The sequence below is a fragment of the Mastacembelus armatus genome, chromosome 16 (genome assembly GCF_900324485.2).
Source record: "Mastacembelus armatus chromosome 16, fMasArm1.2, whole genome shotgun sequence".
Classification (NCBI taxonomy): Eukaryota; Metazoa; Chordata; class Actinopteri; order Synbranchiformes; family Mastacembelidae; genus Mastacembelus; species Mastacembelus armatus.
The window spans coordinates 4,408,032-4,434,186 of NC_046648.1; the positions used below are offsets into that span (position 1 = coordinate 4,408,032).

Consider the following 26,155-nt stretch of genomic DNA (forward strand, 5'->3'; position numbering starts at 1 on the left):
TTTAATTTAAAAAAAAAAAAAGTCTGTGCTGCTGTAATGTGTGCACTAGGGACATTTAACAGATTTGTACACAGCTGCACACTGGCATTTGTGCTACTACTGTCGTTACTACATTTTTAAGTATATCTGTCTCCCCCTAGCGGAGTGTATCGGAGAACTCCCTTGTGGCAATGGATTTCTCAGGGAGAATAGGCAGGGTGATTGACAACCCTGTGGAGGCTCAGAGCGCTGCCATGGAGGAGGGACATGCGTGGAGGGTGAGGCACAACCTCGGTTTTAGTGGCATCTCTATTAGGCAACATTTTAGCTATTTTAAGCTAATGACATTTGTCTATTCTAAAAGCTGATATGTGTGTGGGGGGCAGCTCTCAACATATGAAAAATGTCAGGTTTTTTTTTTCTCATGCATTTGAACCATCTTAAATGTCAGTCTACAATAAATAAGTCTAATCAAGTATCAAATCCCTTATTTACTTTTCTTCACAAAATCCATCCATCCATCATCTATCTTTCCCATCCATCCATCTATCATCCATCTATCCATCTTTCATCTAGCTATCTATTTATCTATCTATCATCCATTCATTTGTCCATCTATCTATCTAATCCCTGTTGTTTTGTGTCTGTGTCATCTCTCTCAGAAGAGGAGTCATCGAATGAACATACTAGGCTCCCACAGTCCACTACACCACTCCTCACTAAGCTCAGGTGAGTGCAAGGACACAAAGTAGTTTTCAGTTTAAATAATCTGACTGTTTTTTAGGATTTATTTTTAAAATTTTCTCTGCAGTCATCCACATAGCTCAGCTGTGGTTCCATGGCAGAATAACCAGAGAAGAGTCCCATCGCATTATCCACCAGCAGGGACAAGTAGATGGGTAAGGGAGTTGGAACAGTTTTATACAAGCAGTTTTCCTATTCACTGAACATTAAGGAGACACAAATTAAACAGTTATAGTTTTTACATTTGACAACTGAATTTTGTCCTCACAGTATCCTCATTTCTGTTGTTGCACAGGCTGTTTCTGCTAAGGGTCAGTCAAAGTAACCCAAAGGCATTTGTGCTCACATTGTGCCATCACCAGAAAATCAAACATTTCCAGATACTACCGGTATGCGTTTTATGGTGTTTAATAACTTTCTTAAATTCTTTAGAGATGTTTTTGTTGTTGTTGTTTTTTTCTAAACAGATGACATTGAATGCTAAATATACATATCACAAGAGCAAGTTGCAAGTAAACATTACATGCCTAAAGAGATGGGAAGAAATAGAAAGCAACTTCAGCCTTAATTTTTGTGTGGATGAAAATGATACATGATGTATATGGAAGAAGTTTGATGTAGATGTTGTGTTAGCCCGTTAACTTTACGTTATTGCTGACCGACAAGTGTTGCTGTTTTCTGTGTTGGTCCCAGATGACCATTGATGTGAATTTGGGCTTGAATAGGACAGTTGCTTGAAAAAGTGCCTCTATAAAAAATACTTGTAATTGATTGATTAAAAATTGTAAAATGATCAGCAATTGATAAAATATATAGGCTGTATTAATTGTTGTTGACATATATTTGCCCAAGCAGGTAAAATAATTGTTGTGGTCCTTCACAAGACAGTGTCATGTTCCTTTTTTCACCTTGTCCTTTCCTTTCTGTTGCAATGTGGCATCCCTGCTCATTCTTGCCTGGACACTTTCCTGCCAGTGTGAAGAGGACGGCCAGGTCTTCTTCAGCCTTGATGACGGCGCCACCAAATTCACCGACCTGATTCAGCTGGTGGAGTTCTACCAGCTCAACAGAGGAGTGCTGCCTTGTAAACTCAAACACCCATGCACTGTTGTGGCCTTATGACATCTTTGGATCACCTGACCCCCTGACTCTGCCTAAAACAAACAAAACATAAAGGATCTTTCTGTCAGGCGATTCCTTTGTTTTTATCTTTACAAGAAGCTGTTGAATTGACTGATGTTTGATTGGCATCGTTTTATATTGTGAGTCTGCCAGAGACTGCTGACCTGTTGAAATTTTTTTTAGTTTGCATGGATGTTCGAGGAGTCCGATGCACAATTTGCTCATGTGGTTCCTCAGCCAAGAAGTGAGAAGATAAAGGAAATGAACACTGCCATATGTGTCAATGCTATTGCAAAATCTTCCACAATCTACCCATAGTCATCAATAAGCTTGGATGCAGAGACGCTCAAGGCTTAATCACAGCTCAAGTGCAGACTGTATTTCTCTTCAACTGGACAATCAGCAGGACATTTCAGCCTTTTGTATAGACCACTCTGCTTTCTTTGCTCGAATTTCAAACTTTTCATCACCAAACTGTACATGGAAAGTTGATTGTCTCATATATTTGCACTCGGTGAACTGGGAGTGGCCTTCAACAGTGCATGACCTCTCTTTTGTTGTATTACTATAACTGTGAGCTGCCACCGCCTTCTAGTGTCATAGGCATACAAGGACATCCAAACTCGGATGAGACCTGGAGGTACAAAAACGGGTCTTATTTTTGAATCCTTTTGAGGTTTGGAGACTTTAGAACTTTGTCATATGAGACTACCCTGGAAAAAAAGGCTGAGGAGAAATCTGGAACAATTGAAACAAAGTATTTTCTTAACAGTGGACAATAAAAAATAGATTGTCCACTCTGACAGATATTTGTTTGCTCATTTCTGACCACACAGGGTTTCTTTTCTTATTGATACATTCGTTACATTTACCTATTGTTATCAATATTCTCTTATATGAGTTTTTTTAAAAATCCACTTTTGCATTCTTGACATTTGCTATTCTTCATTATTTACATAAGCTACAATTAGGTAATTCTCCGCTTATTTGACCATTTCACATACACATTCCCTTAAGTATCTCCAAGGCAACTTCTACAAAAAGTAAATACACATGACTCAAACCATGGTGTCCATCAGGGTAAAATAATAAATATAGAGCGACTCTAACCAGGTAGACAACTTTGGTGACTGTAATGTTGAAAATTGAACCCAGGTAACTATTTGAGGTAAATTGGCAAGTGCAATCATAAATGCTACCTGTTGCATGAGATAAAGAGGGACAACAGAGTATGTTTTTTTGTTTTTTTTTTTTTTGTTTGTGTGATTCTCCTCATATCAACATAGGGAAGGACAACCACTAGCATTTCCTTGAAGAGATGTAACTGTCAGCAAATCAAAGAAAACATCATTTGTAATACTCTTTGCCAAACCAAACTACTTCATCCTGGACGCACAGTGGAACCTCTGGGGAATATCTGTCCTGGTAGTTGACCTTATTTTTATTTATATTTCAGCAATTGTCTCCTACGTATTGCAAGTCAGTGAGATGTCATCTTATATATGGCTAAGAACATGGTTTAGTGTGCCCTGGTTCTACATAGATGTCAGCCTATTTATACAACATTCCATACAATTCAGACTTTTTCTACCTGGAAGTATGTGTGAACAAACAGTATCACATGTACCCCTGCTGCCTACTGCATTCCACCTATTGAGAATATTCAAAATAGGTCCTGCTGCAAGTTTATGAACAATGTGTAAGTAGAGAGTTTTGAGACAAAAGGTATCTGCCTCTCTCTTCCTCCTCTCTCCTTGTCTCATCACATTTTTCTTTAACCACACTTACTACATGATATGTTGGTGAGACAGACTGACAACAGAGGGCATACAAAGTTCCCTACTTTTTGTCCTTGATTTCAGAAACTTCAGTAAAAATCGATTGTTTTCCTAATGCCAGCCAAGGTCAATCAAACCCACAAAAAGTATTTTAATGGATTTCCCTTTGTGTTTTTAGCTGTGGTTTGTACACGGCAGGGAATGAGAGATTTCCAGAGAGTGTTTCTACATGACCTGCATCATATTTCTTTTTGGCTTGGCAGAGATACTTTTTGTGCACTGATTGATCATGTCTGGCAGAATGTCACTACATGGTAAAGAACAAACCCAGCTATCTCAAATTCTAGGGGGAAATAGGTAAATGCTCTAAATTCATAGCTGTGTGTATTTTGACACTTGAACTCAGTCTTGTCTGTTATTTTATACAAGTTAATCTTGATAAACTGGGTTCAGTCACCCACTTTGAAATGAATTTCACTTTTTCAACAGTTTTTTATTTTGCAGTTTTACATTTATGCATCTAAAATTTCTAAACACTCAAATTTATTTTGTTTTCAAGTCAGTTTTTTTTTTTTTTTGATTCCTGGCTCTGTTTAGGCTAGTTCTTTATACCTAACCAACATCAACAGCTATCTTTTATTGACCTGCATGCTGAACATCTGACATGCAGAATAGCCATACCATATTGATACTCTGTGCATGGTCACCATTATTTATCTAAGATGCAATGACTCAATCATTTTTTAAAGTATTGTTGTAGCAAAATGTATTTATTTATCTGGATATGACTGATTACTTGAAAATTTTTATTTCTTTTTCTCAGCGCTGTTCTGTACTGTTTTCTTTTGTCATTACCATGAATTGATTGACCAGTGACACATTATCATTATTAATATTATTGATTGATGACATAGATTTTTTTTTGTTGTTTTGTTTGATTATTCAAAAATTATGTTGTTATCAACGTTCATTATGAATTCATCTTTTAAAGCACACTGGCATCCATAGTGGTAACATTGTCATTTCAGTACATCACATGTGAAATGAAATTTAAAAAACAAACAAACAAAAAAAAGCAAAACAGTTTCCCACAGCACTAACCACCTGGGAATTTTTTAACCTTTATAATTATTGTTTTAATGTCTCCCTGATCTAAACAATTTTTTAAAATAATTTTGACCCTTTTATGTTAAAGATGATTTTTCATCATCACTGGCTAAACTAGCAAAAAAATAGATGTGATGTAAAGTAATAAAGCCACAAATATGTTAGGAAACGTCCTAGAACGTCAAGAACGTCCTCGTAATTCACTGTTTAAATACTTTGTTTTAAAGAAGAAATTGTAAAAATGTAGAAAAAAAACTTTACATTCAAGTGTCAAATCTTTACAGTGAAGATCTCTAGATTCTTATATTAAATGCAATTGTAGAAATAAATATCAGCTAAGAGCCCCAACACACACATACAAGGCGTTGTCATAATTTCCACTCAATGAATTTATACACTTAACACTGCAATAAACTGGGAATGTATATTCCATGTAATTCACATCATACCAGAACAACATTTCAGTTACAGGCCAGTTTCAGCATTGACCTCCTTTCAGCAGAATGAAGCGTATATTAGTAGATAGACTTTATCATTTGCATGAATGTGTATTTTGAGTTTATTGTGTAGGGATCACTGATTTGTAGTTTTTTTTTTTTTTTTTTTTTTTTTTTTTTTGGAGATAATACATCAGTTCATCTGTTTGTAGGACTGAGGCATCACAGAATTACTATTTCCTGACATTCAGTCTACCCTTCTGCACTCATCCTCAATTTCCCATTGTTACATTTTTCTTCCTGACTGACGTAAATGGTAGCAGATGTTAAATGGGATGGGTAATAAAAATGTAGTCTTAGTAAAATAAATTCAATTAGTGGATACACAGACAAATAAATCTAGATGTCCACATTTTTACACTTGAATGTAACAGGGTTGCTCAGGGTTGACTTAGGGCAAGTTAAAAACTACTGGTCCATCAGTTATCTTCATCTTTATGTACAGGATGATGATGGATGAATATTTTAGATTCCTTGAGCTGAGTGTTGTTACCTTTTCTCCATTATTTGAAAAATGAAGTACATCTAGTACTACTTAAACATGCATGTACCAAGGCAAGCCTACTTGCCTTGGTACATGAGCTGATTTAAAGCCCCATCACTAACAATGTTACTTATTAAACCTCAGTCATTAGATTGGGCATAAAACACTCTCATTTTTCATGCCATCAGTCCTAGATGGAATTAAAAGAAAAATATACTCTAAACTGGTCTTTATTATTCTGTGCCATCTGAAAAAGATCAAGTACACACTCTAACGTGTTAATATGCAACTGACTGGCTGACTGTCAGTTTTGATAGACAGGTATCCTGTAACCGGTGCCTCGTATGACTCTTCTTAAATTTAGACAAAGCTTACCCTTCAGAGAGGGCTGGTAAAAACACAAAAACCTTGCTGTTTTAATTAGTACTCTGAATATAATTTAACAGCAGAGAACAGCACTCTAAAAGATTCTGGTGAAAGGTGACTTTCAATTAATTGCTCGTATATGCAGTTGCCTTTTCAGTTTACCTTTGGAGTTCAAAATGAATTGGCCCCAATACTGCAAAGACAGATTGGTTGATTATCATCTTGGCTCTTGTGCATTTTCATAACATTGTCACAGTGCAAGATATCATGGCTGTAAAAATGAGTAAAGTAAAGATATATCTATATATAAGAATATAAACTATTATGTTTTTCAGGGAATGCAAAAGATGAAACAGTAACTTCTCTTTTTTGTAAGAGGAAGCTCCTGTATTCATAATGTGCTTTGCTTCAATCTGTAAATAGTTGAATGGCTTATAAATCTTAATTGTAACCTTTTCAGGTATTTTTGTACAAATAAGGGACTGATATATTCTGTTTATTGTAATTAGAATAAAACATTAATACATTGATATAAAAAAATGCGGTGGTTTGGTCTTTATTTACAGAAATCTCCTTTGAAACAGCTGCTGACTCACAAATGTGACACTACCATATTGTACAGTACTGTAAATTTCATATACAGATTTTACATTGGTATATAAATTTGTATTTTATGTGTATTGCTTGGCACAACTGTTACTCAAAAGTTATGTTATTCCAGATTCAGGTCTCAAAAACAATATGGTTCAAAATAAAATTTCCTATCCTGGACCAAACAGAATTTATATTCAGAGGAACTATTAGTTTTGCCACTAGATGGTGCAATGCTCTAAGTTCATGTGCTGCTAAAGCTGACCTATATATATCTGAGTCACTGTAACATACAGAAAACAAAGTAGTAACAATGAATGTGGAGTAAAAAAAGTAACTGTGAAATGAATGCTGACGCAAAGGACGTTAGGTTAATGTACTCTCCGTTGGTCCTATGAAGAATGGATTATTTTGACATCATCTGTGTGTTACATCATCTGTGTCTTAACATTTTGTTGACGGCAATAATAAATTGTAATTTTACAGACTGCTGCCATAGGTTCTTTGACATAATCAGTTACACAAGCAAGCTTTGTTTATTTTAAAGTATGTTTGACTTTGGAAGTAGAGAATAACTTAGACATATACAGGAATCCAATGCCAGCCCTGCAATAAATAACACCATTGTTAAGTTTACTTCATTATTGGTTGGCACTATGACACTAAAACTTAAAACTTGGGTGAGCTGTAGTTTATGTAATGTGTGTTTAATACCACCGATTGCATTTTACTGAAATTTGTTCCCCAAGAGAAGCTGTCTTACCTTCTTGACAAGATCCCGGCCCCTGACCTGTGGACCATGAACATATATATCTGCATCTGTGAGTAAAATCACCTTCATTTCTTTTCAAAAGGCTTATCTCTTCAGTAAACTGTGCAATTTAGAAACGTTTATATTCATTTTATGTCCTCTATTTATTTTTTCAGTAACATTTAGGTCTAAATAGTTTCAGTCATAGGTGTTTGATATAGGAGAGTAGTAATATTAATGCTGACATTTCTACTCGTACTCATACTGCTACTAGTAATAATAATGATAAACCCAGTGTAAGACATGTTTGTATGTTGTGTATCATTTACTAAACTATTCGCTCTCTTTGATCGAGCCATTTCCTAATTGTCACATTGTCAGCATCTTATTGTTTTTGTATTTGTCACATTGCAGATCAGATCTTTTTACATTTTGTTTCATCTGGATGTATGAGTTATTTTTGAAATATTTTTATGATGCTGTTTTTCCTGATTTGTCCATTTGGGAACGTGAGATTAACAAAAACTACTTCTTTTGGCCAGTTTTTCTGTGTGTGTGTGTGTGTGTGTGTGTGTGTGTGTGTGTGTGTGTGTGTGTGTGTGTGTGTGTGTGTGTGTGTGTAGAGGTACAGAAATCTTATAAAGCTGTATTTCTTGCATTGCCTGTGAGCCCTGTTCCTATTGGCTAGGCTAGTTGGGGTTGGCGTGATGGGGGTGGTTACTAGCAAGATAAAAGGAGCAAATGTCTCTTGTCCTGCTTATGCACACACAAACACACATTCACAAACACACTCACCACGTGCCAGGGTATCTGTCTGTCTGTTTGTGGACGCTAAAGAAGAAGAGGAGAGGATCCACCAACTACTGCTGAAGCTCTCACGTAAACGTGAGTATACAAACACACACACATCCATACAACACGTCTAATCCTATTTGAGATAAGGATAAGGATAAGGGCTCTGTTTCTCAACAAGGGAAAGAGACATGCAGGGCAAAACACTTGTTGAATGATGAAGTACTAGTGTAGAGCAGGCAGCCATGTTCATATGCTGTGTGATTTGATTTGTAAAGGAGAATATGTTTCAAGCTTTTTACTAAATTTCATACATTAGTTATGCAACAGGTTTAGTCTTTAATGTATGGCATAACATGGTTTGCACTTGTCTAGTAAATTAATACATTTTATTCCATATTTCCTTTATTGGTTGCACCTTCATGTGATCATATCCTGACATGGTTCTGTTTAAAACAGGTCTATGGAACCTCCATTAAGCAGACAGTGTTCTAACAAGAATTTCATAATAATATTACAATTCCATATAAATAGGCGATAAATGTGACTTAGATGTGGAAATGCTTTTCACTGGATAGCTTTTTATATCAGTTTATAAAGTGAAAAGAGAGTAAGCTGTGATCAGACTGATTTGAGGTGTTGGTAATTTCCTCATACATACATTTAAATTGTGCAAGCTCATACAAATGGTCTTGTTCTGTAAATGTTTATAGTGTGAAGGTAAAAGTACACACAGCTTAGATATCTTGCCCCTTTACCCCCCCCCCCCCCCCCCCCCCCCACTAAATGACAGTATGTTAAGCTTTAAGCTGCAGTTTATTATGCAAAGATTGACACTAAAGTCGTGCTCATAAATTGACAGACCTCAAGGACAATTTGAAAAGCACTGACCATTTTTAAAAGATATAATCATTCTTTATAAGCAGAGTGGTCAGATAGTATCTTTAGTAATTGCAGCTGTTGTGATTTTAGGCAGACTGTTCTGTATTTTCAGTTATATTTTCCAAAAAATGTCCAACATTTCTCAAATGTACCAGAGATAAGCAGATTCACGAGCTTTATGTAATCAACACCTACAGTATGTCTTGAGGGTATGATATGATTTAATGTACCACATTAACAGATATCTATTAATTCTATCTAAACAAATGAGAGTTTGGAAAATAGTAATGTTGCAGCTGTTATTAGTAGACTTGTTATACTTGCATGGCTTTCATTAATCATTATTTCATAAACAATAGTGTCTAAGGGCCAAAGTGGGTGCGGCTGTGTGATTAATTCACAGGTTCAACCTTAACAAACTTTATGGCACTTTTATGCAAAAAGAATTTAACTTAGGGCATGGTGGCTGAGTGGTTAGCACTGTTGAACCCACAGCAAGAAGGTTGTGGGTTTGCAATCCGGCCTTTCTGTGTGGATTTTGCATGTTCTCCCTGTGCTTGTGTGGGTTTTCTCCAGGTACTCTGGTTTCCTCCCACAGTCCAAAAACATGTGTGTCAGGTTGATTGGTGACTCTAAATTGCCCATAGGAGTGAGTGTGAGTGTGTGAGGTTGTTTGTCTCTATGTGGCCCTGTGATGGACTGGGGACCTGTCCAGGGTGGACCCCTGCCTTTCACCCAGAGAGAGCTGGGATAGGCTCCAGCAGATCCCTGGGACCCTGGTTAGGAATAAGTGGGTATAGATGATGGATGGATGGCATTTGTGGCTGACACATCAGAATGAAAATATGTCTTGACAGATATGAAAAATGTCTCTACTCATTTATGATTATTTGCTAATGAATGAATGAATTCAGGTGGTCAGAAGACACATTTTTATTGTAGGTCTTGATTTTATTTCATTTTATGATTTTATTTTTGCATGTCAGCCGTCAGTTTGCTTTTCTTGCACACTATCAAAAGCTCAGGACCTCACCTGATATCATAAACTCAGTTAACCCTACAATGATCAAATTATTCCTACCCATAAGATCAAAGTTTAAACTTATGTGAAAAGTGTGTGAATTTATAACTAAGTTTATAGCAATTTTCCCTTGTTCAGTTTGAATTTGTATCGTAACTTGTATTTGTTCTCTGTTCTAATGATTTCTAATCATTTTAAATCAATCAGTTTAACCAGCTGAAATATCAACTTCTTAAATCTCCCTTGGGATTAATAAAGTTTATCTTATCTTATCACTTACAGTGCTCGATTACAGCGGTAACATGGATGCAGCAGAGTTTCGGCGTAGAGGGAGGGAGATGGTGGACTATGTGGCTGATTACCTGGAGAATGTAGAACAGCGACCCGTTTACCCAGATTTGGAACCAGGGTATCTTCGATCCTTGATCCCCAATGAGGCTCCACTGGAACCTGAGAATTATGAGGATATAATGAAAGATGTAGAGAGAGTCATAATGCCAGGGGTGAGCTTAATTGTTGGTGATGTTTTTTTTTTATTATTAATTTCAGTGTTGTAGCAGCACACATTCCCATGGTCTGTTAATAGTGGTATCTACAGCAGTTTTTCTTATTGTTTTTTTTTTTTTTTGGACCAATGTGTACGGTGGCCGACAAGGGCAAACATGCCGCAACGGCTAAAACACATGCAAGAGAGAAGCGCTGCAACGGAAGTGCGCCAGGCCTGTAGGGGGACCCCGAACTGAGGGGTGCTATGAACAAAGCTTGGCTAACTTTTATAGAGGCGAGAGAGACACATGTAGCGATATAAGCCACGTCTCATTTTGGAGGCTGCGTAATGACGCAGCTTATAGTTTTAAATTGCAACAGAATGAGCTTCCTCTGATGTTTGTTCTAATACATTTGTTTACTTGATCAAAAGTATCATACAACGTTGGGAAACATGGGGGGGGGGGGGGGGGACTGAAGGTCCGTTTTCCATTTATTACTTTTTAAACACTTGGCCGTCATCTTTTACAATACTGTACTTTTATAATATTGTAAAACGTGATGGCCAAATGTTTTAAAGAGAAATAAACGGAAAACCTACCCTTTTATGTCGCCTCTATAAAAGTTAGCCAAGCTTTGTTCATAGCATCCCTCAGTTCGGGGGGGCCCCCTACAGGCCTGGCGCACTTCCGTTGCAGCGTTTCTCTCTTTCGTGTGTTTTGGCCGTTGCGGCGCGTTTGCCCTTGTCAGCCACCGTAAAATCTTGTTACAAAAACTTTAACCTTTCTTTTGAAATCACGTATGTGTCAAGTGTTCTGCCAGCGACAGTTCTCCCTTACCAAAGTGAGAATCCATGACTCATATTAGAAAATTCTAATATATCATTTGTACTACCCACTGAAACCAAAAACTATACCAGTTTATTATTTTACTTCTGACAGCCAATTGTTCATTAAAAAAAGAAAAATGGCTTGTGTCACTTTCAAATGATTTAATTGTTTGCATTTTTTACTGTCTATCTCCAGGTTACCCACTGGCACAGCCCATACTTCTTTGCTTACTTTCCAGCTGCTTCCTCTTATCCTGCCATGTTGGCTGACATGTTGTGTGGAGCCATTGGCTGTATTGGATTCTCCTGGGTAACACACACTTTGTTAAGCTGACTATCTGACTGCTTTGTATGTTTCATTCATATTTTAAGTTTAGATCTAAAAGCACAGAAATTTGTGAGCTTTGATGTTTGCGTTTTCTGTGTGTTTCAGGCCGCCAGCCCAGCATGCACAGAGCTGGAGACAGTGATGTTAGACTGGCTTGGAAAGATGCTGCAACTGCCTGAGTGTTTTATAGCCGGGACTCACGGACATGGAGGAGGGGTTATCCAAGTAAGAGTTTTGTGTACCCATTTATGTTTGTGTTTATTGATTATGAATCCTTCTAGGATTTTGTTTATGTACCAAAAAATCAGGAAAGTCTTCTGCTCATGTTTGTGTTTCTTATTAAAGCTGAGTCAAAGGCTCAAATTCCATCTTGAAACAAGCCTGTAAGAACCATGGCATTTAGTAGTCTTTCAGTTTCGACCATTTCTCCAGCTTACTTGTCATTTTGACTTTCAGAAGAACAAAGCTGTTGATAGAAACTCTGTGCCCCTGAAGGCATATGCATCAGCAATGTGTACTATTGATTTCTGTCTCTGCTTCACGCCAGCTGAAAATTGGCAGGAAATTGCCTTTTAATATGCCATCCACAGGCAGACAGCGATGACAGTGATGGTGCTGGAATTGTTTCGTGTGGCAAAGGGCTAAGCATTAATTTAGTGTTCCATTGACTGAAAAAGCAACACGGGATGCTATTTATACATGTGTATGTGTTTATAGAGTAGTGAGGCAGGAGAGTGCACTCTGATGACAGATCATTTCATGCCTCTTCTGTTGTGACCACCTGAGTGTGAATGTGTGTATGTGTGTGCGTGCTCATCTGGCTCATCGTGCTTTTGTTTTTGTCTTGCCACTCTCCTTTTTAAGTGCAGCTTTACCAGCTCACTATGGCAACGAATGGGGCTCTTCTCACTGCAGCAGGGCTAATGAGTGTTGTGACAGCACACTGGCAGCCTATTATTATAAACCTTATACAAACACATTTTTGGAAATGGGATTGTCTAAAAAAGACTCTTTTGGTGACCTTAGATTTGCCTTTCACTCAGGAGTCATTGGACTTTGCAGAGCAGAAAACTTTTCACCATGGTTAAAATAAATTACAAATGCTAAATCAGAAGATAAGCTGCAGGTAAAGGAGGATAGATGAAAACTAATAGACTTTTATAAAGGCTACTGTACTCTATTACATCTCACAGTAGTGCTTAGTGTGCTCTGTAAGCAGCGAAAGGGCAGGAAGTACACTTGGGTCCATTTGGAAAACAGTGTGCTTTAGCAGTCAGTATCAAACAGAATTTGGTTTAATTCTCCTTAGAGCTAGCACCCTGAGAATCACTGTAAGAGAAATCTACTGATTGATCTCTTCCTGTCTATTGATTTTAACCTGTCACAGAATTTGTTTTGACATAATTAACGCAATCTATGTTAGCCTGCTTGTTTGATGAAAGATGTATTGATTGAATCATTTGGCCATTTCATTGACTCGTGATAATGTCCCCTGACACATCTGAAGCCTTCACTTCACTACGTAGCTTCCAGTAGTTCTCTTTGTGTCAGCCTGGCTGGAAGATGACTCATGCAGTTTCAGTAAATACTGTGATTTCCTTTTCTAATGAAGATGTAATGTGTCACTGAACAAAATGCAACAATACAAATTGCTGATCAGCTTTGTGTGTGTCTGCGGAAATACACAGGATAGTAGATCATTCTTGCCATGTTTACAGTGTAACTGTCACTTAAGATCATATATTTCCTATATATTTTGAGCCAGAACAGGCTATTTCCATCCAACCATTATCTCTACCTTCTTATTCCTAACCAGGGTCCCGGGGATCTGCTGGAGCCTATCCCAGCTCTCTTTGGGTGAAAGGCAGGGGTACACCCTGGACAGGTCCCCAGTCCATCACAGGGCCACATAGAGACAAACAACCTCACACACTCACACTCACTCCTATGGGCAATTTAGAGTCACCAATCAACCTGACATACATGTTTTTGGACTGTGGGAGGAAACCAGAGTACCTGGAGAAAACCCACACAAGCACAGGGAGAACATGCAAATTCCACACAGAAAGGTCCCTGATGGGTTTCAAACCAGGAACCTTCTTGCTGTGAGGCAACCGTGCTAACCACCATGCTGCCAAAACAGGCTATTTTTGATTTTTAATTTATTAAGTTAAGTTAGATTAGGTTACTCACAAGATCATTTGAGCTTCACCAGTAGCTACTTAATTGGCCACTAAGCTGTTTGTAACATGGTAACTGAGACATTATTGTTTTGTCCTGGTTGCATCATCCAAAAGCAAAAAATCAAGGCTGCTCAATTCTTTAAACATTGATTTGATATTTTTCTTTTGCAAAAACAGATAACATTTAACTATGATATAAAATCCACAGCAGTGGGGCATCACTAAGCAAGTTTCCTTTAATCTTTCATCAGAGCACAGCCAGTGAGGCGACCCTGATGTCCTTGCTTGCTGCACGATGTAAAGCAGTTCGAAGGGTTCAGCCCTCCAACCCCAAAATATCAGAGGCTGAAATTCTCTCCAAACTCGTTGCATACACCTCTGAGCAGGTAAGCACAAAAATATATTTCCACTCTTACTTATGTTTCATTCATGGTTAAGCTAGTTCTCCATTTAATTTATTTAAGTTACTTAACACACTTTAGTTTAATCTGTCACTTTAAGATATACAACCACATTCCAACCTTTTTAACACTGTTTGTTGACCAATGCAAATGTTGAGCTGTATTAAAGAAGACTTTTACATTGACAGCAGATACAGAATATTATTGAACAGCCAATGATTCTAAAACATAATGACAATACAAATACAAGAGGCTCTGCAAATGTATTGACTTCTATAAATGATCTCACTTAAGAGCAGTCCATGTGAACTCAAATCATTAAAGGTTACCTCAGGTTTTCTGTGACTGAGTGAGACAGGGGGTCAGTCAGGGAGTAGCTAGCACTGATCAGGTTTGATACCAGGCTGACTTTGTGATTGAGTTAGGGAGTTGCCTGAGGCCCACACAGACCTTTGCAGAGAAAGCATTTAGTTGTTCTACTAAGACCAACTGTTCAGTTGTTGAAAAGTACATGTCTGAAGTATGAAGGGACTTGTCTTTTTATGACTCTATTGTAAAAGGTTAGGAATAAATAAATACAGTGGCCAGAAAATATTCAAACCCCTTGGAATTAACTGGTTTTCTGCATTAATTTGCAACCAAAAGTGAACTGATCAGTTAAGTCTTAAAAATAGACAAACACAAAGTGCAAACGCTGGTAACACCAGAGGAATTCTAATTCCTCATGTCTTTTATTGAACACAGACATTAAATATTCACAGTGCTGGAAGAAAAAGTAAATGAACCCTTGGTGTCAATAGCTGGTCGAACCTCCTTTGGCAGCAATGACTTTATACACTTTCAGTAGCTCTGGATCAGACCCGACAGTGTTCAGGAGGAATTGCCAACGTTGGCAAACTTAAAGCGAGCAGCTACATTTTTTTGCATGTGAGAGTACGCTTTCCTTCGTGGTGACCCGCCATGGACACCCTGCCTGTTCAAAGACTTACGTGTGGTAGGTCAGGAACAGTGATGTTTGACAGTACCAGTGGTGTCTTCAAGCCATTAGCTGTTACTCCTGGGTTGTTCTCTACCTCACTGAGGAGTCTGTGAAATGCCTTTGGAGTTATCTTGGCTGGGCGGCCCCTTCTAGAAAGAGTGGACATAGTCCCAAACTTTCTCCATTTATAGACAATTTGTCTAACTCTTGACTGATGGATGCATAAACACTTTGAGATGACTGTTCCCCTTGTATCCCTTTCTAGCTTTTATGCAGACCAACGACTGTTGATGATATGTCTTTTGTGAGGCATGGTTCACAGATGCTTCTTATGAACAGCAAACTTAAAATGTTTTAGTGTCTTTTATCAATGAAAGTAGCTACAAACCAAACCTCCAAACTCATTTCTTTAATTGGCCTCCTGGGCGTGTTCAATAAAAGCATGAGAAATTAGATTTTTTTGTGTGTTCTCAGCTTAAGCACACTGTGTTTGTCTACTGGGACTTAGATGAAGATCATATCACATTTTATGGCAAGTAATTGCTGAAAACCAGTTAATTCCAAGGGGCTCACATACTTTTTTGCCACTGTAAATAATGTAAGTTTGTGTGGTTGAGTGTGGTATGAAACTGCTTGCCTAACAAATCATTTTACCACAATAAATTATTTAGACTCTAACATAAGCATAAAATGAGCTGTTATCACAGGCAGGAGGGGATTCAACATTGCGACTCAACAGCTTCTTTACTTCACGTTTCTTATGGAAGTTGTGTCTCATTCTCCCAGGCTCATTCCTCAGTGGAGCGAGCTGCTCTGATTGGAGGGGTGATGATAAGGAAGGTTCCTACTGACAAACGTTATGCTGTCACAGGGGATTTGCTGAAGAAAATGGTGGATGAAGACAAAGCAGCTGGACTCATACCTTTCTATGTAAGAAAACATAAAAATAAACCATAGAGCTAACACACATTAACAGGCACACACAGACACATGTCCAACATTCAATATTTATTTTTTCAGTGGAGCTTTAACATGTCTGTGATTGGATTGTGATTGGATTGCTTTTGCTACATATGTAAATCTTACGACCTGTTGCACAACCACCCAGTGATGCACATGTAAAGGTCTGTGATGCTGCTGCACACACCCTGAGGCTTCTGCTGAAGGATAATATTGTTTCTGTTGAACCTGATATGACCTAATCTATCTGGTTAAGGACAATAATCTCTGTGTCATGTGGACCTACAGATCACTATCACTGTACAATTTTCAGGAGGCTGCGATTGTCCAGCAGCACTGAATCATCTGTGTGTGTTCAAATTGGCTGCATCTATCTGAATGAGAAATTGACATCAGTGGATGTATATAAGAAACACCTTAAACTTTTATTTCATTTTCTAGTACAAATATTATTTAGATCTGTTAATGTTGGGGCAGTGAAATGACAAAATGGCATATGTAGAAGAGCTCTTTATTTGTATGTGTGTTTCAGTTGTGTGCAACTCTTGGCACTACTCCATCATGCGCTTTTGATCACATCACTGAGCTGGGGCCCATATGTGAGTCACTTGAAATAAATACAAATTGGGTCACAGAAACACTTGATTCTCTGTAAAAAAAAAATTATATATATGTATATATATATATATATATATATTCAGTCAGTTTCACAGATAACGACTAACAAGTAGACGATAATAACCACTCTGTTTCTTGTCTGCTCCAGGTAATGAGGAAAATATGTGGATGCACATTGATGCAGCATATGCTGGGAGTGCATTTATCTGTCCTGAATTTAGGCCTTTGTTGAATGGTGTTGAGGTATGTAAAAACACAAGCATGTAGACCTAGTAGGATTATATACCAGGATTTAATCTTGATAGTCCCAGTATGTCTAAGATGGGTCTGATATAGTTTAAATATGGTCAGAAACTTGAACTGGACATCCACCTGCATAGAGTAGCTGCTAAATGACAAGAGAATGTAATTCTGTGTTTCTGAAAGATCTCCTGTAACATCTGTAAAAGGAAACACTAACCATACACTGATTATATCCAGCTGCTTTATTTCAGTTTGAAAATGGCATAGTGTTAACGTCAAGGAGTGAGTGAAAGGCCAAACAATTGGCATAAGACGCAGGAGCATGAATCTGCCTTTTGAGGCTGCCGAGGCAGCTGTGGCTTCCTGAGCTGTGCAGAGACGCAGAGATAAGGGCAGAGTAATTTCCTGAGGCAGCGTTAGACCTTTATATATCACTGTTTATTAGACACACTCAAGTTCAAACAATGTGGGAAGAGACAAAACAGACTTGGCTGTATCAGGACCCACTGTTGTTTCAGCTTTTTCAAACCTACAATTAGTTGTAACATTAGCTGTTGGATATGTACAATAACAAGATTTATTCCCATAATCTTACAATTTCACTTTTTTATTGTATTTTTGTGTAATGGATTTAAATGTACATTTTAAAAGAAGTGTAGGGGAAATTAGAAGTTAAACTTATTTAAGCCATATGTTGAAATATATTTGTGTACGGTACTGTACAATAGTTATAGTACATATTGTAGGTTTGAAACATTAAATCAGTTAATGGTGGGTACATTACAAAGGAGCCCAGTCTTTTTGGATGAGAGTGCAGCCCTGCTGAGGGGTTGGTTGCTAGGATATGAGTGATGGGTGAGCAGGCAACCAGCCCCTTTGAATCAGTCAGCATGGCAACTGTCAGCCAAGTGCAGCGCTGTGTTATTGCAGTTGTGGAGAAAAAGGATATTGCAAAAGTCAGCCAACAGAAAGATGAGAAGATATTAGCAAAGGTGTATTTCTCTTTGAATAAATCCTGACTGGAAAGGGTGCACGCTTTAACCTGTAAGCTCAATATTCCTCTTTTGCATTTCAAACAAGCTGGGTCTGCTTTAGTCTACATAATACTGTGAAGCTTGTCCTTAGCAATAATAAATTCAATTTTGTGGTGTTGTTACAAAAACTACATTTTCAAAGTGGGTTGACATGAAAATGATTAACTTGATATCGTATTCATATTTTTGCTGTTTGCATTACCTGTTTTTCTAGTGAGAAACTTTAGGTGACAATTTTTATTTGTTCTTTTGTTGCTTGTTTTTGCTTTTATTTTGTTTTTGTATAGTTTGCAGACTCTTTCAACTTCAACCCACACAAATGGCTTTTAATCAACTTTGACTGTTCTACAATGTGGTAAGAACCAAATAAGACTTTTACAACTCCTGTGCTGCTTGACATCTGTTCACAAAATCTGGCAATTCTAATACAATCTTTATACAGACTAGACTAATATAGTGTGGTTGACACACAATCTGTGCTATCTTCATCTGTCTGTACTATTTTTAGCCTCTAGTATCTTCTGTATTTGTCAAACATCAGAAGAAGCATTGGGTTTAACATGACTGACTCCTGTTCCCATTTGCTTATTGTCATCACACAACTGATATCCATCTACACCTTAGTTATTTGCACAGTAAAAATAGAAGTACGCCTTCCATCTGCCCCATCTTTCAGCAGCAAACAAAACAGGACATGCACTGCCCAAAGTGGAAACGGAAGTGTTTCAACCCACAACATGTCATGATGGGAAGAATTTCTTAAAACCTTTTTCCACTAGCTCTGACTCAATACTGTCATTACTGCATTAATTCCAGGTAGCATTGAGATATCATCCTGTTTTAATTGCCTGACACAGTATAACCATTAGGCTACATTAAATAACTTGGTTAACAAACATTTTAATATATGCTTAATATATTTATAGTGTTTCTGAACGTACATTTGTACTTTGTCTTGTATACTATGACAATTCTTTGTGGAAATTTAATCTACCATTGAGGATATGCTATACTGTCTAGTATAATTTAATGAAATATAATAATATTATGGTCTCATGTCAAATAAAAATCCCATCCCAGATAGCAAAATAAGACTTGAGTCAACAATATATATATATATATATATATAATTAAGATTATATGAACATTATGTTAAGATTAGGATAAGTCTTTAGCAAGTCTATATAAAGTATCCATGATGAATAAAAAAACTAGTGAGTGTGTATTAAAAATAATTGTATGAACCTAACATATACATATATACCTATATGTATATATATATATATATATATATATATATATATATATATATATATATACATCTTCCAGTACTTCCAGTAAAACATCATTCTGTGGTTGTCTGACAGTCCACTTGCCACGTACAAGGGGTGTGATAGATTCTAAGAACAGCTTCGAGTCTTTTCCTGTTATTGAGGCTAAATGAAGTGAGAGAGATTTTATAATTGCCTATGTCATGAAATGTATGACCTATGGTGTGGCATGATCAATCACTATATCTCTCTAGTACAATATTAAAAATGTCACCCCAGTATGCTTTGTTATGAAAATATATTATGAAGTGAAAATGATGCCTCTGTATATTATGTGATAAATATTATCACAGTTTTTCGTGAGCTTAAATCATTCAGTAATATTTTTTGTACTTGTCAACACCTCAACAGGGTGAGGGAGAGAGCAGACATTATTGGAGCCTTCAAGATGGAACCACTCTACCTGAAACATGAAAACCAGGAGTCAGGTAGAATCATTTGTCTTAAATGATCTGAACCCTGTTCAACCTGTGGTAACAAAATGACAGCTGTGACCTTGCTTGCTGTTCACATTGTAAGATAGTCTGTGTCAGCTTCTCGTTTAGGCCAAAATGCACACTTCTGTCCAAAGCCAAAGTCCATTTATTGTGTCTCCTCAACATTGCTCACTGGCTGTTGTTGTGGGCTCATGTGCACTTTCTCTTGATCAAATCCCATCCCCAGGGAGCAATGCAGTCACAGACTGTCTCATAAGGCCTGTTGTGGCAAAACAGCCGTTGTTGGATGAGCAATAAAGAGAGTGCAGACCGACTGTCTTTTATGAATATATTTCTTGCAAGAAAGGAGCAAACATAATTGAACACAATTGATCAGAGTCTTCCCATGTTGTTCCCCAGTTGCTCAGCCCCTACTAGACTGGCTGCTACTACTACAGACATGCAAAGTAAATGCAAATAATTGTTCGCTTAATCAGATAATTAAGTCTGTACTTCCCTATTGTTCTACAAAGTGATTCCCCAATAAGGCTATATTCTAAAACTCTATATTCTCATTCGACAGTTTAACCCTCCATCCTGGACGTGCTCTGTTGTACTTGTCCCTTCCTCACACCTAGTGTCCTAAGGAACCTTTCTCCCAGATACTCCTCACCAACATCCTTGAGAACACTGTATCCCTTAGTGTCAGACTATACTAGGTCAGGAAGAACATAAACATCAGACATGATTATGAAAAACACAAGTGTTAGTGAACTCTGTGAATCAACCTGTAAATGAAAACCTGTGAAACCTAAAAAACCAAGAATACAGTAAGAAACAGTAACAATCATAATCAGTGAGTATAATCAACAGGCCCCAAGGGAATGGTGCCTTCATCCAGACTTTATCTGGATAAGTTAGACATATAGAAGTAGTGTCTGTAGTTAAGGAGGCAAATAGAAGTAGTGGCTATGGTTAAGATTAGGATAAGTCTGTAGCAAGTCTATAAAAAGTACCCATGATGAATAATAAACTAGTGAGTGTGTGCTCATTCACAATAAAATCCCTAACTAATATTAAGCTGCGTTCCAGTTTTTGGTAAATGGTCTTCTATTGGTGGAGTGCTTCTATACACTCAGTTTGCCCACACACACACACACACACACACACACACACACACACACACACACACACACCACTCATTCAGCGTCTTGCCCAAGGACACTTTAACATGGACTAATGGGGCCAAGGATCAAACCACCAACCATTTGGTTCATGGCCAACCTACTCTATCTCCTGAACCACAACTGCCCAGTGTGACCTGGTTTAATGAATACACCTTGCATGCATTGCTCTGTCTTAGACATTCATGTACTTTTCTAGTGTCATTGTAAAGACATTTCAGCACTGAGAATGAAGTTTAGGTTTATGTAAGGGAATAGAGAAGTTCTACTACTGTGTGTGCTCGAGTCTTCTACCCTGCAGATGGGCTCTGATCAGCACTATAATTTGTCTGACAGACAAGCAGGCAGAAAGAAAGACAAACAGCTGCCTCCAACCACACTGAGGCACCTTACAAAAGCCTTCCCTCATACAATCTGGACTCTTCACTGTAATTAGTGGTTATTAGCACCAGCTAACATGGACCCCTGTTCTGTAGAGATGTGTTATCTGTAGCCAGTGAAAGCGCTGTGATCAGAGATATAAGAGTGGGTGCACTGATGGCAACACCTGGGCAATGTGACAACGTAATCAAAATACAACAGCTTTACAATAGAAGCCAATAATTTTGAGAGTCAGAGCAGTGATAATTTAACTTTATTTTTGTAAGATGTAATGTGTGTTAGTCTGTTGAGAAATTGTTTTTGATGTTGCACTGTAATATCCTATTCGTATCTACATGGTGCTAAAGGCATTTGACTCAACTTCAATAGACGTTTTATAGAAGAAGGTCCATTGACTCTGAAATAGCTTTGAAAATATATTCACAATCATTATGGCTATAATCGCTGCGTAATGGAAATCTGTTTTTCTTTTAACAGGGCTGGTCACAGATTATAGGGTAAGATTAATTATTATTGACTGAGTTTCTGCAAGTTGTAGGAAATCAAGTCGACATGTAGACCTTTAAATGCTGTCCTGTTCTTTTTCTCCTGCCTGGCAGCACTGGCAAATTCCACTTGGAAGAAGATTTCGCTCACTAAAGATGTGGTTTGTCTTCCGTATGTATGGGGTGAAAGGCCTCCAGGGTCATATACGCAAGGTAGGCAACTTAAATAAATGATCCATCATACTGAACATCCACAAACACAGCATATCTTTGCCTGGGTAAAGGAAGGTGTTTTGGTGTAGGGCATTCTTACTTAAAATTCAATCAAGTGTAACCTTGATGGTTCACAGGTAAATATTCAGAACAATACATGTCATTAGCAGTGAATCACCAAAAATTGGGTACTAACAATATTAATCTCATCCTAGTCTGCCCTAGTGTTATTAAGGTAATCTAAATACTGGCTTTCTTGTGCTTCATTAAAACGGCTGAACAGCAACAGGTCATCTGTCTGTGCCCCCCTGTCACTCCAGAAAAAAAGAAAACATTTATGATGATCACATATTCCAGATGCCACCCCCCTTTCCTTCCTTCAACTCTAAACCCCTCCTAATCCTCCTTACCTTTAAAGTCCCTTCACTGCCCTCTCTTCTCAACTCTCTCTCCATCAGTACATCTTGTTATATACAGTGCAGCTTCTCCATCTTCTTAGTGACATTTTCTCTTCTATTCATGCCCATCCCTTTCCCAGCGCCTTTTCTTCTTTCCTGTCTCTCCTGCTGATATTCCTTTTCCTCCCTCTAGTCTGGTCTGTCAATCAAATAAGCCTGTTTTGTGTTTACTCTTCATTTTATATGAAGCAGAAGGCACAGCATTAATCCCTGCAGCTACAACCCATTACATACACTTTACAATACAGTAGTCTTCTAGATTAGATAAAACATACACAGCTGTATTTCTGGTCTTTTGTAGTGAAATTGATTTTTGTAGTCAAACAATATGTTTAAGTGGAAACATAGCAAGTGCAGGAAAATGCAAATAATAAAAAAATTATTGAAATTTCTCTTTTTTTGCAAATTCCACTAGGTGAGCTAATCTGTAAAATGCATTTCAAAGACAAATAAAGTGGCCATTATCCTATACAAAATAAGCTTGTAAATTCCTGGAAGATGGATGGATGGAAATACAGATGCAAGATGCAAGATCAGCCAGTTGTCAGTCATTTAAGCTAATGTTTGACTTCATCAAACAGAAGCTGGCAGCAAGTGTAAAAGTGAAGTTGATTAGATGCAATGATTCACTTTTAGTTTCATCATGCAGTGAATGTCTCAGTGGGCTCTCTGATCATAAGAACAATAAGGAGCATGTTGTGGTCACACAGTGCTATTTGAAAATTCTTCTAAGGGGGTGTAATGACATTTCCCAGTAGTAGATTCTGATATTTTATGGTTAATTTTAATTTATTTTGAACTTTTTTAAACGGAGCCAGTTCCTCCTCACAGGATGTGTACCATGCTTTTTTGATGTAATGTCTTTGGTTATCATTGGTTCCACATAGTAACATTTACTTCATTGTAAAAGGTTATACTCAAGAATAGGAGGCTTTTGTAGACAATGATCTACCATCTGATCTGTATGGATTAAACTGTGATACACTACTGCCACCCAGTGGAAATCATAAGCATTACAGCCATTACAGCCCATTATAGTTGCTTCAATATGACAGAATTTTGATTTAAATGTCTACATATATAATTAATCATATGTAATTCTGAAATGGACAGTTTTCCCAGGAAATGCTCTGTTACACTATATATAACCTATTATACTTATGGTGTCATGTGACTTTTACCCAGTCTTGTTAAATTCATCAGAGTTATCATTTTTTTGCTGTCAAATTAGCACAAGGGGACTTTAAGATCATTACAAAAGTATTATCCAAAGTGCATGAATATCATTAATACCTACTGCAGCATAGTGCAAATAAGTCATAATACTGTGTATTTTATGTCTTCTGTTTGCAGCAAGTGGCCCTGGCCAAAGAGTTTGAGAGTCTGGTGCGAGCAGACAAGAGATTTGAGATCTGTGCAGAAGTCATCATGGGACTGGTCTGCTTCAGGCTTAAGGTAACAGCATCCCACATGTGACCTTGAATATTGAGAATTTCTTTTGTGAATGACCTTAATCCAGTGTGCTTTGTTATAAACCTGACTCCATTTAACCTATTTCATACCCACTGTAGATACAGTGGAAAACAAAAGAGAAGTAAATACAGAGACATAAGATTCAACTTCCACAGCAGAAATGAACTAAATTGTAGGCTTTTATTATTTGAATTGTTTTCAGTGACAGAGGAAAGCTTAGGACTGCGAAATATACTAATTATACTCACATAACAGTGTTGAAAAACACTCAGCTAAGAGGTGAGTTATAAATAATATTATTACCATTCCTTATTTAGAGTGGACTGTTCTAGAACAAGGTTTACAAAGTACTGTACAGAAACTAAAAACAAACAGGAAATTATTTCCAGTGAAGAAAATTGTAAGTATATCAAAGAATAAAACATATTGTTCCAAAACATAGAAGAAAGAGATTGAAACAAAGTTTTCAGTTTTAAAGGACAAGACCAACTCAGCCAACCTGGTCTTTTCAGGAAAGTTATTTCTCTCTGACTGCAGAACAAAAAATCCTGGCCGTAAATCTAAACAACTTGAGCTTCATATCGTCCTTGCTTCCTCCTCTCAGGGCTCCAATGAACTGAACCAGAACTTGCTGAAAAAGATCACCAAGAGCAGAGAAATCCACCTGGTGCCTTGCCAGCTCTCTGGCCGCTTTGTCCTGCGCTTCGCTATCTGTGCACGTACTACAGAGTCATGTCACATTCAGCAAGCATGGCAGCACATCACACAACTGACCTTTGAACTTCTGCAGGAGCCCAGTCTTTAACCAAACAGCTTTGAGATGACCGCCCACTCTGATGCCTAAATGAGAACCAAAGTTAGGACAAAAATTCACAGCTTCATGTTGGAATGAACAATGATGTTGTAGCTCACTTGTCAAGTGTCTCTGTCTGCAGCCAGATTATCCTATTAAACAGTGATTGTTATTTTGTTGATACTTTGATGTTGCAAATTCATGTATGTGAAAATAACTTGTTACACATCTATGAAAAGCAAAATGTGTCTAAAAGTAAATGATGCTGGTTCTAAATGAAATTTTCTAGCTGTAAACTGCTATTAACTCTATCTCCTGCTGTGTTATGTATTGTCCTCATTATGAAATCCCACGGCTGCAGACTTGTCTTTACTGTCTGTGTTTACGCTTTTGCGTCTTTGGTATGTAAAATTGGGTTTGGTTGAATTTGGGTGATGCTTTTCGGTTCTTCAGTGAATGTATTGTACATTAGTTTGGATGTGATTTTTTTTTTTTTTGTTGGCAGCTTTCTCTGGGTGCTTACACAGAAACAGCTATCTATGTTTAGGCATATATTTTAAATGAAGGATTGGGGATTGGAAATTGTTGTAAAAGTGATGATTAATTTATTATCTAGTTTTGTTATGGTATATTGAATGGAGGGCCTCATACAGCATTTGAGATTAAATACATAATGTAATAACTAATAAAGTTTATCTATCTAATCAGGTTAAATCTCTTTTATAAGTGCATTATTTTGTGTATGACATCATTAGGTGTTTACAGTTAATTTTACAGTTAACTTTAATTTAATGTTGCAGGGAATGACATGATTTATTTATTTATTTATTCATATTCAGATTCATATTGTGTCTTATACATGTCTAATGTCTGCCACTTCTCCCTTAGGCAATTAGGTTCCTTTCAGAGTACACAATATCTTATTGAGCCTATTCAAATCATTACAGTTACACAGGGAATTGTGGTATTCTCTATTCTGGTTCTGTTCTGAAACATGATCAAATGAATAGAGGTAAACAGAATTAATTAAATACTCTGCACACTAGTAAACACTATTTTTGGTGCTATAAAGGTGCACACCTCCCGCAATAGTGTCCATCATATACATTTAACTTTAATCTTCAATAGACAAAACAATGACATATGTTTCTATGGACTGTAGATTGGTGATGAGCCCTCACATCTGTCTATCAGGATGTAAGTAAATCTGTAGTGTGACACCACCACATCTGGTTGTTAATTCATA

At 37.4% G+C, this 26,155-nt stretch overlaps 2 protein-coding genes across 4 annotated transcripts in view; both read left to right on the forward strand.

Annotated features, from left to right (window-relative positions):
* LOC113122175 (growth factor receptor-bound protein 10-like) overlaps window positions 1-4,681 on the forward strand; it is a 58,591-nt gene extending 53,910 nt beyond the window's left edge. For 2 of the 3 annotated variants that reach the window (XM_026293279.2, XM_026293280.2), the window contains exons 13-17: window positions 141-257; window positions 642-708; window positions 791-878; window positions 1,019-1,112; window positions 1,699-4,681. In XM_026293279.2, coding sequence (XP_026149064.1) covers window positions 141-257; window positions 642-708; window positions 791-878; window positions 1,019-1,112; window positions 1,699-1,845 — 513 coding nt within the window. In that variant the 3' untranslated portion in view covers window positions 1,846-4,681. The remainder of the gene's footprint in view (window positions 1-140; window positions 258-641; window positions 709-790; window positions 879-1,018; window positions 1,113-1,698) is intronic. The other variant, XM_026293281.2, reaches the window with a different exon arrangement.
* A 3,520-nt stretch (window positions 4,682-8,201) lies between these two features.
* Window positions 8,202-25,123, forward strand: ddc (dopa decarboxylase). The gene is made up of 14 exons (XM_026293951.1): window positions 8,202-8,304; window positions 10,397-10,617; window positions 11,626-11,739; window positions 11,863-11,982; window positions 14,192-14,326; window positions 16,107-16,250; window positions 16,813-16,879; window positions 17,047-17,141; window positions 18,463-18,530; window positions 19,858-19,934; window positions 21,965-21,984; window positions 22,087-22,185; window positions 23,997-24,098; window positions 24,721-25,123. Exons 2-14 carry the CDS (start codon window positions 10,417-10,419, stop codon window positions 24,919-24,921), a joined length of 1,443 nt encoding a protein of 480 aa, XP_026149736.1. The 5' UTR covers window positions 8,202-8,304; window positions 10,397-10,416; the 3' UTR covers window positions 24,922-25,123.
* Window positions 25,124-26,155: the final 1,032 nt, after the last annotated feature.